Raw genomic sequence first — 16,631 nt, 5'->3', positions numbered from 1 at the left:
GTCATTGTTTTCTGTTTATAAAATTTTGGCTTAGCTGAAAGTTAGGCATTTTTGATCATTGTGAACTTAGACTGTGCAAAACTCATGTATCAAGATGAAGTCATACCGCTACTCAGAAATGAAAGCAGAACTGAGGCAGATTATTACAGGACAATATCTGTACTACAGATGATATCAACAGTTTTGGAGATATTGGAGATATAAAAACTCGTTTTGTAATTCGTGTATAAGCGAATAATTCAGAAGACTTTTCACTTTTTAATTTTCTCTTGGTACCGATCAAAGTGCTCTACAGAGCTGACAATATCTCTTCTTACTGATCACAGAAAAAGGACGTTTATCTTTCTATCAAAAGCGTTCAACGTGGGATATCAAAAAGGCTAAATAAACTGGAGAAGATCAATAGCAATGGAAATGAACTTGAGCGATGTGAAAATTAAAGGCAGTCTGTCCCCTATTGTGCTAAACTTTATTTTCACGGGAGTGAAATTCATGCACCGTTATGCTTAATGGATAATTAAATGATTTAAACAATCAGAGACAACATGGATTCCAGAGCTTTGAATCAAATGGCTGTGTTCCTGTTGAAGTGAAGCTGTGGCTAGAAAAATTTTGTTCCCTGCTTGGTTTTTGCGACAGATATGTCAACAGCGAAAGGAAATGCTTCCGTTTTCATCAGTCAATTCCAGTAATTAAATTTTATTGCCATTCTCGATAGCTTTTTGCTCGCAGTTTCAAATGCCGTCCACTACCGCAGCTAGGCCAGTCAAATCCGTTAAGGCGGGAAGACCTATTGTTCATATTAGCCAATCATTAAGGAGACATACTGCCTTTAATGCAACGTCCTATTAGAAATACTTCGAGGTTTTTTTGAATCAAACTTCAGTATTGAAGATCATTTTTATAAAATCTACAAAAGAGCTGCTAGAAGGTTACGTCTGCTGAGAATAATCCGTGAATTGATTTAATGAGGATTGATTTACACGTTAAAAGTGGTGCCAATTTTCGGATACTAGGGGTTTATCTTTCTTGCAGTCGTACGAGAACAGAGTACAAAAGTTTTGAGCGCAGAGCCTGAGATTTTATAAAATAAAATGAGATGACATCACCAAACGTTAACAATGTGAGACCTTTGCATACCAAAATTGATGCAGAAATTAAGTAGCTTTATGCTTGTCCTAGGCAACTTATAACAAAATGTTGTGATGTTATGAAAGATGCTGTTGTTGAGAATACATACGATAAAAACACAAGAAACCAGGTACACACACTGCCGAACTATCTGTTAAGGTACCAAGGTTGAAAACGGAATTTGGGCGGAGGGCTTTTATTTCATGGCTGCAAAAATTTCGACCAATTCTCTCAGCTCTGACAGTCGGTGGAACAAGTTTACATGCGACATGCTCATATAATTTTGTTGATTTATTTTTCTTTATCGTGCCTTTATTGCCAAGTTTTTGTAAAAGTAAATGACAAAGCCACATTAATGTATCTATGTCCGAGATGACGAAGCAACGCCGAGGTAAATCTGATACTCCCAGTTCAGCAGGTGCACCTCCTGCAAGTTTAACCATGGAAATTCTTCATGACTTAATGATCCTGCGAAAGTAAAGTAGCGAGAAAGGATTGCACTAGTAACCTAATGTAATTCTTGAAGATCAAAGTAAGAAATGTAACATTTTGGAAGATAAAATCACCGTCCTGTAGAGCCATATCTAGCAGGCCCACCTGGAGAGCCATACCAACGCCACCTTTGCTTGCGTATTAGGAACATTGATTTGCTGCATGCCGGGGTGAAGGAATCAGCTGACGATTGCCTTGACAAATTTAAACATCTCTCTGTTAACTTGAGCCCTGTTTACACTACAACTTTTAACCTGGGTTAACGCTAACCTGGATTGAACCCAGGTTGAACCCACTTTCGTTAACACTACATTTGCAACAAAGTATAGTGTAAACGCAAAGTTGGGTTGAACCCAGGTTAGATTCGTCACGCATGCGCTTCGTTGTGAAGGACGCTTTCTGGTACATGAATCTAGCTGTTGCTGGTTGTCTTCGTCCGCCCACATTTCGATTAACAGACCTCTCAACCTTAAATTTTCAAAACCTGGAGATTTTAGATTTTTCTTGAAGAAAAACAGGGAGATTTAGTCAAAAACAAGGAGATCATAGTAATTCGTTAAGGGAATAAATATACCTGATAAAATGTTGTGCTCGGCAAACAGTTTATGACAAAAGTGATCATGAGAAGTAACTTCATAATAACTTTTAGTGCATTTTTGTCAATCAGTAAGCACTAACAAAAAATTGTTGTCATGTGGAAAGTCAATGTGACCATTATATCTCAATTATACCTCTGTAAAAAGAAAACATACACAATGGAACTGTCTTTAAAACATAAGATGCGCAGTTCAGTTCATTCAAAACAATCGGTGAAGAATCTTCTTAGACATTCTGCTAGACATCTTTAAAACCGGGAGAAAAAATTTAAAAACCGGGAGAAAGCAGTCACAACCGGGAGTCTCCCGGCGGAACCGGGAGGGTTGACAGATCTGGATTAACGACATGACTTCATCATCGCCCCATAGTTTACCGCTTTCAGCCCTTGTTTCATTCATTTTCAAGACATGCTGCTTTAAATTGAAGGTCCTTTTTGCATGAGCGTTCCAAGATTAATTTGTTTTGAATTTGTGTTTGGCGCCTTTCATGGCTCAAAAGGCGCATGCGCGAATTAGATCGTCAACCTGGGTTCCACCCAGGTTTACGTTTACACTGCATTTCGAAATACTTAACCTGGGGTCAACCTAGGTTCAACCCACCTCCAGAGTAGGGTTGGTTTAACCCAGGTTCAACCCAGGTTAGCTGCTTTACACTGCAAAATTTCTAACCCAAGTTAACGTTAACCCAGGTTCAACCACGGTCAAAAGTTGTAGTGTAAACAGGGCTTTGGAGCAAAAGTTCCCGAAGACGTAATCGATCGAGCCCACTGTGTGGGCAATTACCAACCACAATAGAAAGAAAAGTGGCGCCATCTTGAACGCCCTGAAAAACCAAGTTCATGGTGATTCGAAATTGAAGAGGCCGAAGAATTCGTTTGCATAGGCTCAGTGATCAGCACTGAAGGATCGAACAGTCAAAATAAGAAAAATAATGGCGATGGCAAAGAAAAGAGTCCAAAGAATGAGCCAAATTTGGAAAAGCAGGAACATTAGAGTTCGCTTGAAACCAAGACTACAACAGCTTGCGAGCAACAGCTTTTGCGATAGCATCGTTCAGATCTGAATCCTGGGCTATAACAAAGGCTGGCAAAAACGAGCTGATGCGTCTCAAATGTGGGCTTAAAGAAGGGTGTCGAGGGTCAGTTGGAGCGACAGAAAGACGAATGAATGGATTCTACAAAAGATTGGGACGTGTATGACGTTAAGGAAGAATATCGCCCTATTCAAGCTACAATACTTCGGTCATGCGATAAGAAGGGGCGGCCTTGAGGAGACAATGATCCAAGGAGACACCAAAGGGAGAAGACCAAGGGGACGACCATCAGCTCCGTGGAAGAAAGACATCCAAAATTAGACAGGAAGAGTCATCAGCTATAAGATCGGCACTCACAGAGACAGTTACAATTTCGCTTTCAAGAAAATCATTCAGTTGATCATTCATTAATAAGTATGACTGAAGCTTTTAAAAGATGTAGAAATTATCTAGTGTACCAACACCAGAACTATCTGCTGGTTCAGAGATTTAATGTTAAAGTGCCAAGAGAACACTAAAGGAAACACAACAGTTGTATCCAATCCTTCTTCATTGTACACCTCAGTACAGATTACCTATCTCTCTATCGCCGTCTCTATCGCTTCTTACCTTACAATCGGACGATTTATATACTTTTAATCTACACGAACTAAATATGTCTACCAATCAGCATTTAGAAAAACAGGATACAAATTTTACGTCAAAGATTTTTTATGAATAACTTTAAAATGCATATACGGATTAATAAATGTCGTTAAGCTGTTTGTTTAGACCGATGAATAGCTTGAGTCAGCCCATGATTAGCCTGAGTCAGCTCAAAACGCCGTTAACCAAGTCTATTACGGATACCTACACAAACATTAATTACGCAAGCAACTCTATGAATTAACAAGAAGAAAAAACAAATCTCTACACGATAAGCATGTACTGCAGTGCTATATTAAATGCGCTAGCATCAATGGAAAATCCCAACACACTCCCCTCCTTGACTCACTCTGAGTCAAGCATGACCCTTGTTTTCCATTCTGCGTCCTTGGCTGCTGCTCGCCTAGCCCTAGAAGGTGGTAAGTATTCACCCCCGTCCTCCTCTCTCTTTTCGCGATCTGTTTCTTGTCTACGACTACCTACGTCTGCACATCTAACTTCAAATGGATACAACTTCTGCAATGGTCTATTCAAAAACTCTGGCTTACCCTTGCCTCCAATACGTAACTTAGCACCTCTTACCACTCCGTCTTTTCCGGAAATCAGTTCTTTAACCAATCCCATCTTCCAATTACCTCGTTTTACATTGTCCTCTTTGATCAGTACGATATCTCCAATTTTCGTCTCAGCGTTATTTCCCTGACTCGATCTGTGTACTTCTCGTAAATCTGCAAGATATTCCCGTCTCCATCGAGACCAAAAATGATCTAATCTTTTAACGAGAAATAAGAAACGTTTGCTGTAGGAAGGAATGTCATCGTCAAATAAATCTGTTTTACACTCAACCCCTTCAGCCAGTTGTGGTAACCTTCTACCGTACATTAAATGGAATGGTGTCAATGCTTCAAAGCCTATCTCATCATATACATACGTTAATGGTCTGGAATTAAGTGACCATTCAATTTCTATCAACAATGTATTTAACTCATCAAAAGATAACCTGGAATTCCCTAGAGTCTTTCTTAAACTTCTCTTAACGCTACCCACTAATCTTTCAAAATGGCCTCCCCACCAAGGTGACCTTTCAAGGTTAAATCTCCAATCTATCCTTCTGGCTTGTAAAAAAGAAAAAACTGCATGATCTTGTGCGAGTTTAAGCAAGAATTTATGTGTAAACTTGAATGTCTTAGCATTATCTGAGTTTATCAAATGTGGTGTTCCTCTACGCGCAGTAAATCTTCGCAAACTACGAATGAATGTTGGCCCTGACAAATCGTCTATCAAATCTAAGTGCAATGCCCTTGAAGTACAGCAAACATACAATACAACATAGCACTTTTCCATAGTCAAAGATTTTGTCTTATGGTATAACGGACCAGCAAAATCTATCCCAACATTCTGAAAAGGAGGCGTCCTCTGGACCCTAAAGTCTGGCAAATCTGCTACTGGTGGAACGGAATAAGATTTACTTTGAGCTTTTCTACAGGTAATGCAATTCCTTAAAATTTTCTTAACCGTCTGCCTTCCTTGTGGAATCCAATATTTGCAACGAATTTCTGCTAATGTCGACTTCAGACCATTATGCATAACAATTTCATGACAAGAACGAACAACTAACTCCGTGATCTTACTTTCTTTTGGTAAAAGAATAGGAAATTTCCCTTCAAACTCCAAATCTGAGTTTCCTAGCCTTCCCTTACACCTCAAAACATAATTTTGCTTGATCAATCCTAGATTGGTACATAACTGTTTGTATCTGTGATCCTTGGGAATAAGTGCTTGTGCATCAATTATCCAATTTTGTTCTGCACTCTGAATTTCTGAAGCACTGAGTTTTTCTAAATTCGCAGGAAGCTGATTATGAACTTTTGCTTTTAAGTTGGCAACAAAACGCAATACATAAGCAGTTACTCTTAAAAGGCGACCTAGAGAGCTAAACCTGCTGATGTCAATAATTGCTGACATACCTGTTTTCTTTTGTTCCACAGCTGTTAGAACCATTGCTGATTTCTTTTGTTCCTCTACTACATCTTGGGTTTCACTTAACAGCAGTTCATTGGGCCAGTGTTCTGCCCCCATCAATAACCAATGTGGTCCATGCCACCAAAGTCTATTTTCAACCAATGCACTCCCTTGAACCCCTCTTGAACCCAAGTCCGCTGGATTGCAAGCACCAGGGCAATGTCCCCAGTTCTCTTTCTCTGACACTTTCAATATTTCGTCGACTCTGTGTTGTACAAACTGCTTCCAGTAACCTGCATTGTTTATCCAATAAAGAGCAGTCTTGCTGTCAAGCCAATACCTACATCCTACTATGTTTAATTGTGACTTCAAAGCTGAAAAAACAACTTTCATTAGAGTGGCCAAAATTCTGGCTGACATTAATTCTAAACGTGGAATGCTTAGTTTTTTCAATGGTGCAACACGAGTTTTTGCACAGATGAGTTGAGAGTGTATACCCTTGTCTGATTCATAGACCAAATAAACCATGGCACTATATGCATGCTGACTTGCATCTGCAAATCCATGTAGCCAACAATTTTTGACATTCATAGCATCCAAGTCATACAAGCAACGTGGTAAAGTTATTTTTCCAACAGTTTTCAAATCATTAACAATTTTCTCCCACCTACATTTCTTGTCTTCTGGTAGCTCCTCATCCCAATCATATTTTTCCACACATAAATCTTGAAATAGAACCTTTATACTTACTGTGACTGCACTAACAAGTCCTAGTGGATCAAAAAGTTTGGCTAAACAACTCAATATCTTTCTCTTTGTGATTTTCTCACTTTCCATCACTTCAGTTACTTTACTTAGGTCAAACTCAAAAGTGTCATTCAAAGTGTCCCATGATATACCTAGAACCTTTGTTCTATCTTCAAATAATTTACTACCTAGCATTTCTTTAGCATAAGTTTCTTCATTCTCTTTAGTCTCTGAAACTTGAAAATCATGCTTAGAGAATTCTTCTACCAAATCTAAACTACTACTCTTCCATTTTCTGAGGTTGAAACCCCCTTCTTTCATTCTTTCCACAGCTTTCAAGTATAGATTTCTTGCATCAATTAAATTTGAAGCTCCAAACACTAAATCGTCTACATAGAAATTATCAGCAAGTTTCATAGCAAAATCTGGGTCCTCTTCCTTATATTTGTTAATATGGAATCTTAACACAGCATTCAAAAGAAATGGAGATGAATTTACCCCAAAGACAACTCTTTTAAAGCGATAAACTTCAACAGGAGAATCCTCATTATGAATGTCCTTGACCCATAAAAATCTCAAAACATCTCTATCTGATTGATCTATTTCCACATTCAAAAAGGCTTTTTCAATATCTGCTACCATAGGTACTTTGAACTCCCTAAACCTTAACAATATATCAAATAACAAGGGTGTGAGTGGTGGGCCTACATGTAAACAATTATTAAGTGAGGTACCTGTTTTTCCTTCCTTTGATGAAGCATCATACACTATCCTTACTTTTGTGGTCTCTGCATTCTCTCGAACAACGGCTTGATGCGGTAAATAATGTTGTCTCTCACTGGCTTCTAACTCTGCAACTTTCTCAATAATGCCATCTTTCAATTGCTCTTTAATAATGTTATCATATGTTTGCAGCACCTCTGGTTCTTTCTTCAATTTTCTTAGCTGCCCTTTCAACCTGCAAAGACTGTTCGTAAAATTAGATGGAAGGGGTTTATGCCCCACCTTCCAAGGCAATTTAACAGAATACCTTTCGCCTGTAAAGGAAACATTGTCAAGCAAATCATCATGAACTTCATCTGTATCTCTTATGCCAATTGTCTCCAAATCCCATAATTTCTGTACCTCATTATCCAAAGACGATTTAACCTTATTTGCAGGTGAAGAATCAAGAATGAGATTAACACTAGAATTCTCACAAGAAGCAACTTTCATACCAATTAATGGTCCTGACAACACCCATCCAAGCTTCGTTTGCACAGCCACAGGCTCTCCTGGCTCCCCTCGTATAACTGTATCCCCTTGCAGCTCATACATGAAATCATTACCAATTAAAACATCAATGGTCAAAGATTCTTGCTTAGCTGAAACATCTGAGAACCATAATTTAGTAAGGTGTTGAAATTTATGCTTAACAATCTCTGGATGCTCATTTCTAATTTCTGAGATATGCTCAACTACAAAGGCTTCTACACTTGTTGGTTTACTACCTTTCACTGGATACAACTTGAGTTCTACTACATCTCTCAGACTCTCATTAACTCTGGTGGAACCAAATGTAGTAATTCCTAAGCGCTCTTGCTTAATGGGGCTCAGTCCTAAGCGATCAACAATGTCCTTCGTAACGAAGGTCCTATGGCTACCTGTGTCGAAAAGCACGCGTGCCCTAACAACTTGTTTGCCTTTTAAAACCGCTTGTGCTGTCTGCAATGCTACGCTCCCCCCGTTACCTACATTTCCTACGCAGGAAGTTGTGCTAGCAAGTGGGGTGGGTACTGATGGCACAGAAAACTTAGATTTTACTCTATCTACTTTACCGTTATCACATAAAGACGAATGGTGCTTTTGTTTACATTTAAAACAAACGAGATTCGAGCGGCAATCGATACATTTATGGTTTCTTCTTAAGCATAAAAAACATTTACCATACTTAAATACGAGCTTCTTACGTTCTCTTACATCAGTTACATTTTTACAGTCATTTTCTTCGTGACTCCCACGACAAAAAGTACAAAACAGCCTTTTCTCTTGAAATTCAGCATGTTCTGCAGCATGCAAAGCACTTCCGCTCATCGGGTTTTTCCCAATGAGGTAAAAATAAACACTAGAGTGCGAACTCCCATTGGTTTCCGTTGACGCGAGTGAGGCCGTCATGCGCACGGCTACCATTTTGAATGCATGGCAAAAGACAACAAATAAGTGTGGAGGACGACTGTTTGTGCTACTGGAAAAACGGAGGAAAAGGCTTTTTTTATTTCATTTTCGACAAAATTGTGCAAATTTAGGCAAAGCAGTGCCTAGGAAGACCTTTTGCAATGATTTCTATGGGAGGTAAGTTGTTTTAACTGCACGTCCAATGCACTGAATGTGCATAGGCTTCAGTGCATTGCCTACCTTAATAAACCAAACTAGCTTCGAAGCGAATTCCTTTATAAAATATTTCACTTAAAATGAAGGATTTAATATTTGGCGAAAAACTTCTAAACGAAACATTTGAAGCAAACAGCAAAAGCTATGGTTTTTTAAGTTTATGTGTTTTTAAACAAAACTAATTTGTTCATCTGGTGTCGTAAACTTGGTGTGTTTTTCATTACTATCTGCCTTGTGTAATGCTTGGCGTAAGTTTGCATACGCAGAAGGAAGTATTTCTCGCAAATTTTCTTCACAACTTGTGTGAGATGATCATCCTCAAAGACTGGGTCGATTTCGTGTGCATGTTTGGAAAACGATGGAAATAATTTGCTTAGGTTTTCGCCTTGACTTCGTAGCACGCCGTTCGTCATTCTCCGTATCAATCCAACTTGTGAATTGATTTTCATGTCTCCCTTCCTTGTACCTTTAACTCTCTCCCGGAATGATTTCTCACATAATGTGATTAATTTGTGCACCCCAAATGATACTTTTATAAGCCCTCCATTGTTCTTTCTATCCAGAAACAGGGAAAATGGTGCTGTCACATAGTCATGTTCCTCTGACATGCAATTGAGAATGAGGGCTTCAGAACATTGAGAGCAATCAAGCTTTTTGATGATACGACAAACAATGAATCCTGCAATGTAGTATATGATGTTTTCAGAGAAGTTTGACAAGGAAATCCTATCAAGACTCTCAGACAAAGCATTTGCGTCCTCATCAGTCATTTCATCATCATTGCTTGGATATTCGCATATGGGAGATCTATGCTTTGTCCACTTTAAACTGAATAAAGAACATGTGCAATTCTCATCAAATGACATGACATTAGCCTGGCTCGATGCAACAATTGAATTTTTAAGCAGCAAATTCCTTATGGCATACTTAAACTGTAAGGTGTTTGGATTGTTATTATTACCACCTCGTCCTCGGATACAAGCAAACAGCAACTCTATGTGGTCTTGGGAAAACTTGTAAGTTAATACATAGTTAAATGGCCTTTCTGGTGCAGTTAAGAGTTCCTTTGCAATTGACATAATAGATTTCATTGTCATTAGAAAACCAAGTATGAAAGTTTTGCGTCTACTGAACACAAGCAATTGCCTTTCACTGGATTTCAAGGACAGAAGATACTCTGCTGATTGGGCAAAAGTTTGCTCGATATATTCAAGGTTTCGCAACCTTATTGGGCGTTTAAAGCCTTTGGCAAATGCAAACCGTGAATTGAGGATGTCAAAAATTTTATCAATTGTTCTTATGAAGACAATAGTTGCACTAGCATTTTCGAATTCAGCATGTTTTAAGTCTGTCTTTAAGAATTCTAAGCTCAGTGTCTGAGCTGCATATTTTACTTTCATTTTATGCTGCTGCCAATGCACATGGTTTACATTAATTTTGTTTGCCAAAGTTAAACCTTCCTCTTCTTGCATCTTGCATAATTTTTCAATATATTCCCAAGAAATAATATCCCCAGAATTTGTAGAAAATTTCCCATATTCGCCCGATGTATTTCTTGCTAGCTTAACCATGTGGCATGCATCTAGAACTCCATAAACATCATATGGCCTAGTCGGGTGTTGGAAAGAGGCTATCATGCCATCATAATTTGGTGTGAATGAGCAACCAAGTAACCTAAGTGTTTCAAGGTTAGCAGATGTGCCATCACAAGTTAGTGACCAAACCCTAAAGCCATAATCAGCAACCAAGGACAATGCACTCTTAACTAGTGATGCCTGTATTTGCCCGTTTAACTTATTTGTAAAGAAATATCCTATTGGACATTTCCAGTGACTTCTCAGACCAACAAGAAGAAATGCTAGTGCTTCAGAAGCTTGGTCTTCACTGTTTTCCAGGATGCAACCTCCATAATCAACAAAGCCTGAAAATTTCTGATTGCCCTTGTCATAAATCACTTGCTTCCTTATGGCCATTGCATCTATCATTAAGGCACAGTCAGACATGTTTGTGTTGTTGGCAAGCTGAGCAGCAAGATTTTCTAGAACATCTTTGAAAAATCCAGGCTCACAGTTCACAGAAGACTGCCAATTTCTTAAAGAAGATGGATGTGGTAGGTCAAAGACTTTCCTCATGAATAGATATGCCTTAGGCGAATAGAAATGAAGGGTTAAGGCAAACTTCTTAATCTCCTCGTGGTATCTCTTACCCCCAGCTTTTCGCTTTGAATTCTTTATTTGATTTTCAAACATTGTCAAAGTGAGGCCAGAGAATTGGTCATTCAGAAGTTTGGCTGGCTCTTCTCTGAGGAGATTTTTGTCTGTCATAGCTTGAATTAAATCATTCAATGACTTTATTTTCTTGTTTTTTCTTCTTAGATTTTGTTGTAGAGTTTTAATCTTCCTTCTAAGTCTTAATTTTGGTGGTGATTGTTTTGTTTCAGCTTTTTTACAATAAGAATGTTCCTTGATATTAAATGTGGCATTTTTGTGTTTTTTGCTGGGCTTGCTTTCTTCTTTACTGGTTTTGCATAGATAATGGAACGGCGGGCCTTTTTTACTTTTGGTAGTAAAAGAGGGGGGAAGTTAAATTTTGATGGAACAGCTGACTTTTTCAATTTTGTGTAAGGCTGACCAGGGGGGACAGTGTAGTCAGTGAACAAAAAGTGTTCGCTGCAAATGTAGCTGTACTTTGATGGGGCCCACTTATCACGCCTCATAGCTTTAACCCATTGCAAACGGAGTGCTTCATTGGCTGGAAACCTGCAGTATAATGCAATGCATATTAATTTGAACTATTTTTTGTGTTGAAATTTTGAAACATAAAATTACAAAATTTAAAGGATTTTAGATGTTTCGAAGTTTGCTTTATTAGGATTTATTTACTAAACGCTTTTCAAAATCCTCTAGCAAAAGCCATGTACAAACCAATTAATACATACATAAAACTTAACTTGCATTAAAGAAAAGTTGTATTTTCTCCGCCGACAAAAGAATATCAAAACCATTTTAAAGTTCACAATATAGAAATAGGGACGATAAAAAAATTCCCAGCCGCGAGGCTCTTCGCATAGTATGACATTTCACATTTTTAGGCCAAAACATGCATGGCATACCGTACCTATGAAACGCGATAGGTTTTCCGTTTCCCAAAGGATCCATTGAAGGATCACTGCTCAAAACATTTTTGCCGTATCTATTTTGGCATCCGTACGCCGTACACGAAATTACCATTGCGGTTTAGAAACATCAAAATTGCCGAAAAGCTGGCGACGCGTAATGACTACCGTACTGCATGGAACTTTTTTGCCATGCATTCAAAATGGTAGCCGTGCGCATGCTGGCCTCGGGCCTCGGTTAGGAGTTCGCACTCTAGTGTTTATTTTTACCTCATTGGTTTTTCCCTGCAAACCTCGATTTGACATCAATGTCTCGCCCTCGCGTTTCTTTAAATATGGGCTGGTTTCGTTCCCTTATTTCTAGTTCATTTTTAAATGCTCCTAGAAAGTCTTCCATGACCCAGTCATCTTGCTTCCTAGTACCCCTAATCATATTCAAACGAACAACATCTGGTATTTTTTCCATAAGGGTCGGAACAACGATGCAAGAATAATTGTATTGGTCAACACCCAACGCTTCTAGTCCCCGAAAATGGGTCTCTAAACTATCGTACAAGTCCCTCATTTTTGCAACGTTCCTTTCATTAAATACTGGTTGCAAGCTCATCATGTCCTTTATATGAGCTTGTTTTATCAAGGACGGTTTCGCAAATCTTTCCCTTAGCAGATCAATTGCTGTCGCATAATTTCTTTCAGTTAGCTCTAACCCTGAAATTACTCTGCTAGGTGAATCTTCTAAATAGAACTTTAAATAGGCAAACTTATCAATCGTTGAAAGTTCATCATTCCCATGAACGGCACTAACAAAACTGTCCCAAAACTCTGACCATTCTTGGGGCTTTCCGGAAAACTTCTTAAGTTCTAATTTTGGCAACTTCGCCCTTACTTTCCTTGAAGATTCATTTAAACTGAGGCTATCAACTGAAATATTCGAGTTCTTTCGTCGTGTTGATTCTTCAGGCAATAAACATTCTTGAACGTAAAGAATAGCAGAATTTACCTTTTCTTGGAAGCCTGCTGAATCCTCGATCTCTTTGCTGATAGGGTCAACGCCTTCGGTTTCGGATTCGGTTTCTTCGTCTGCTATCAGTTCCAAAATCTTTTCATCTAAGACCTTCAACGTGTCTCGTTTCTCTTTAAGCTGAATTTCCATCTGCTTCAGCTCCTTTTCGTCGCCCTTGCGCTCGTCTATTTTTCCAATCTGTCTCGTCACATATGCTCGATGACCTCTCCTTATTTTCTTCAGTTTTCCGATTTCCATTTTCTCTTCCTTTAACTATCCCTGGATCGGTGGACCACGATGTAGAAATTATCTAGTGTACCAACACCAGAACTATCTGCTGGTTCAGAGATTTAATGTTAAAGTGCCAAGAGAACACTAAAGGAAACACAACAGTTGTATCCAATCCTTCTTCATTGTACACCTCAGTACAGATTACCTATCTCTCTATCGCCGTCTCTATCGCTTCTTACCTTACAATCGGACGATTTATATACTTTTAATCTACACGAACTAAATATGTCTACCAATCAGCATTTAGAAAAACAGGATACAAATTTTACGTCAAAGATTTTTTATGAATAACTTTAAAATGCATATACGGATTAATAAATGTCGTTAAGCTGTTTGTTTAGACCGATGAATAGCTTGAGTCAGCCCATGATTAGCCTGAGTCAGCTCAAAACGCCGTTAACCAAGTCTATTACGGATACCTACACAAACATTAATTACGCAAGCAACTCTATGAATTAACAAGAAGAAAAAACAAATCTCTACACGATAAGCATGTACTGCAGTGCTATATTAAATGCGCTAGCATCAATGGAAAATCCCAACAAAAGAAGCTTTGACAAAAAAACGCATGGGTGTGTTATATTTATTGACACACAAAAAGCCTTTTATACTGTTAATCACAAAATTTAATCACACGTGCACTTTTGTGGTTTAAATCTTATCTTAGAGATAGAACAAAGTTTGTTTCAAATAATAGCAGAGATTCAGGCCCACTGAAGATTACAAGTGATGTGCCTCAGGGATCAGTGCTAAGACCCTTGCTTTTATAAATGTATCTATTATGAATAAAAAAAACTTTGACAAGAGGGTGAACAAAGAACTTAAATATGTCAAACGTTGGCTAGCAAAACCAACTTTTTAATTGTTCACTCTTCTGCAGCTTCGTTGCCATCAAAATTGGTAAAAAGCACATTTCCATGGTGAAACCCATTAGATCCATGGGACCTCTCTTAGATGAATACCGTCATTGGAAATATCATCTTGCTTAACTCAAAAAACTGGCAAGAACCTGTGACATTCTCTTCAGGATTAGATACCTTCGTCCAACATTGATAGCAACTTATAATGCTTTGTTTATGTCCTTCTTACAATATGGTATCATTGTTTAGGGACAAACGTTTGATTCATAAATTTAGCCATTATTCAAGTTACAGAAAAAAGAGCTATATCACATCAAGAATTCCTGACTCTCTTTTATTCTCTTCCGATCCTGAACAACTTAAAACAACTTAGAATTTCAGATGTCTTAAAACTGAAACTATTATCTTCTGTTTATGAATCAACTAATAATCTTACTCCAGTATATTTTCGTAACTTTTTTGTTCCTAATTCATCAATTCATTGTCACAGCCCAAGGCAATCAACAAATTATGAGCTGTTCATAATTAAGACAAATACTTTACAGTTTGGTTTGAAATAAACTCGATATATGGGGGGGGGGGGGGGAATTATGGAGCAATCTATAAATTTAAAGGCAAAAAAGAATCTACCCGCAACTTTTTTTAAACAGTTTTGTATAGTTATTTAAATATCACATTTGTTTAAAATTTCAAGTTTCATTTGTATTTTGTTTTAATTTTTAAAGTTTTGTTTATACATATTTTATTATACATATACGTCTGAAAGTATTGCATCACTTTGATGAACGAGTAATGGTGCCTGCGTTGTAAATATTATGACCTCCAAAATTCAAACCACTTTTCTGAAGCTATTAGACGTCAGTTCAAAGTTTAAAAACAATCAAATATAACTTCAAATATTGGAAACATTTCAAGTTTAATTTTGAAAAACTATATTCTTAGGATAGCAAAACCTTTGTACAACAGATTATTATTTTTACTGGCCTTGAATTTTGCAGAAAGTGACACTTTTACGACCGATTTGTAATGAGGAATCTTTCGATGCCATTGAGGCACTTGCGTGTCTCTGTTTGTGACTGTTTATCGCAGAAATTTGAGTATTTTCTTTCAACGAGGAGATAAAATGTTGTTTTGAGCAACTTACAGCAATGTGGGTTGATATATTTATCAAACCTGTTGATACCTTGAAGAATAGATTTTGATAAAATTTGCAGCTCAGTGAGGCTTTGAGCCAAATAACGACTCGACTTTATATTTTTTGTTTAAAAGTGTATCTTATTTTAACAATCAGAATGCAGTCTATTATTCATTATGGTACTTTCCCAGCACTCAGTAACCAAAAATATATTCCACGAGACTTCATTTATCGTGTATTAATTCTTCATCTGTAGCATATGCGGCTCAAAGTCGGAACATGGATGAAATTTAGAAAATGGAAGATTGCAGGATCCGTCGAATGCCACCTGTCTTGACGCTCTTGCAATGAAGCCCTGAAATTATGGAATGAAATTATTAAAATTGTGTGGTATGTATTGGTTTTATTATATCAAGATTTATAATTCAAGTGTTTTGAGATCACAGATTGTTTTCAGTAATTCTAACTTTATTAACTTGTTCCTAGCTTTATTTAGAACAAACATGAAGAAACCTGGCAAGGAAGGGCTAAGACATTCTTAGTACTCAAATTTGACAGTTAGTTTTAGCCCTAAGATGTCATGTCAAGAATTTCACGAGTAAAAATTCAAAACATCAGAAACAGAGTCAGGAAAACATCACGGTCCTGCGGCCACTGGCCGGAGGAAGGTTGTAGGAACAAAAAGCAATCGAGGAAGGTGACAAAAGATTTTGGAAATTTGAGGAAGTTGAAAAAACGTATTGCTTCTTGTTTTTCAAAATACTGTCAGACCAAAATTAAAAAAAACCAAGTAGTATATATATATAAATAAACTTCCTGTCTTTTTCATATGTATGTGTTTGCAGAACTGCTTTGCTCCGTAAAATTAGGCATCTACTCCTAATATTTATATATTTAATTTATGACACGCTTTGTTTGAGTTATTTGTTTTTTAATTGACATATTCACGGAACTTAACATTTGCCTCAAAAATATCTATAATTGAAAACAAGCTACAATTTTTAAAAATGTTTTGGAAAAACAGAGTTTCAAGGAGAGTGGATAAAGGCTAGCTGATTGCCCCAATTTTCTGTTCATGCCCATTTTAAACCCATTCAAAATGAGGAAGGTTTTATGGTAATTTTTTTGGCTGGAGGAAGGTTGACAGCCTTTCTGGACTCTGAGTAGAAAATGATTAGTGTTGTGTAGATTGCCTTATTTGGAACCTTGTCTTGTTTTTCTGCATAGCTGCTTTGTTGAGAGGTTGTGATG

The 16,631-nt window shown here is 37.6% G+C and overlaps 1 protein-coding gene across 1 annotated transcript; it reads right to left on the bottom strand.

Moving 5' to 3' along the window:
* Nucleotides 1-3,689: 3,689 nt before the first annotated feature.
* On the bottom strand, nucleotides 3,690-14,751 carry LOC135682255 (uncharacterized). The gene is made up of 3 exons (XM_089111849.1): nucleotides 12,365-14,751; nucleotides 9,208-11,302; nucleotides 3,690-8,830 (listed from the first exon to the last, which is right to left on the bottom strand). Exons 1-3 carry the CDS (start codon nucleotides 13,350-13,352, stop codon nucleotides 4,243-4,245), a joined length of 7,671 nt encoding a protein of 2,556 aa, XP_088967975.1. The 5' UTR covers nucleotides 13,353-14,751; the 3' UTR covers nucleotides 3,690-4,242.
* Nucleotides 14,752-16,631: the final 1,880 nt, after the last annotated feature.

The sequence above is a fragment of the Rhopilema esculentum genome, chromosome 12 (genome assembly GCF_057945365.1).
Source record: "Rhopilema esculentum isolate cy_ngs chromosome 12, ASM5794536v1, whole genome shotgun sequence".
Lineage (NCBI taxonomy): Eukaryota > Metazoa > Cnidaria > Scyphozoa > Rhizostomeae > Rhizostomatidae > Rhopilema > Rhopilema esculentum.
This window is presented reverse-complemented; position numbering and strand designations above follow the sequence as displayed.

Coding starts and splice junctions, on each gene's coding strand:
- LOC135682255 (XM_089111849.1), bottom strand. CDS start 13,352: ATGGAAATCGGAAAACTGAAGAAAATAAGGAGAGGTCATCGAGCATAT. Junction 11,303..12,364: donor GTTTGCAGGGAAAAACCAAT/GAGGTAAAAATA, acceptor ATTTAATTCAAG/CTATGACAGACAAAAATCTC. Junction 8,831..9,207: donor TACGCCAAGCATTACACAAG/GCAGATAGTAAT, acceptor CCGTTTTTCCAG/TAGCACAAACAGTCGTCCTC.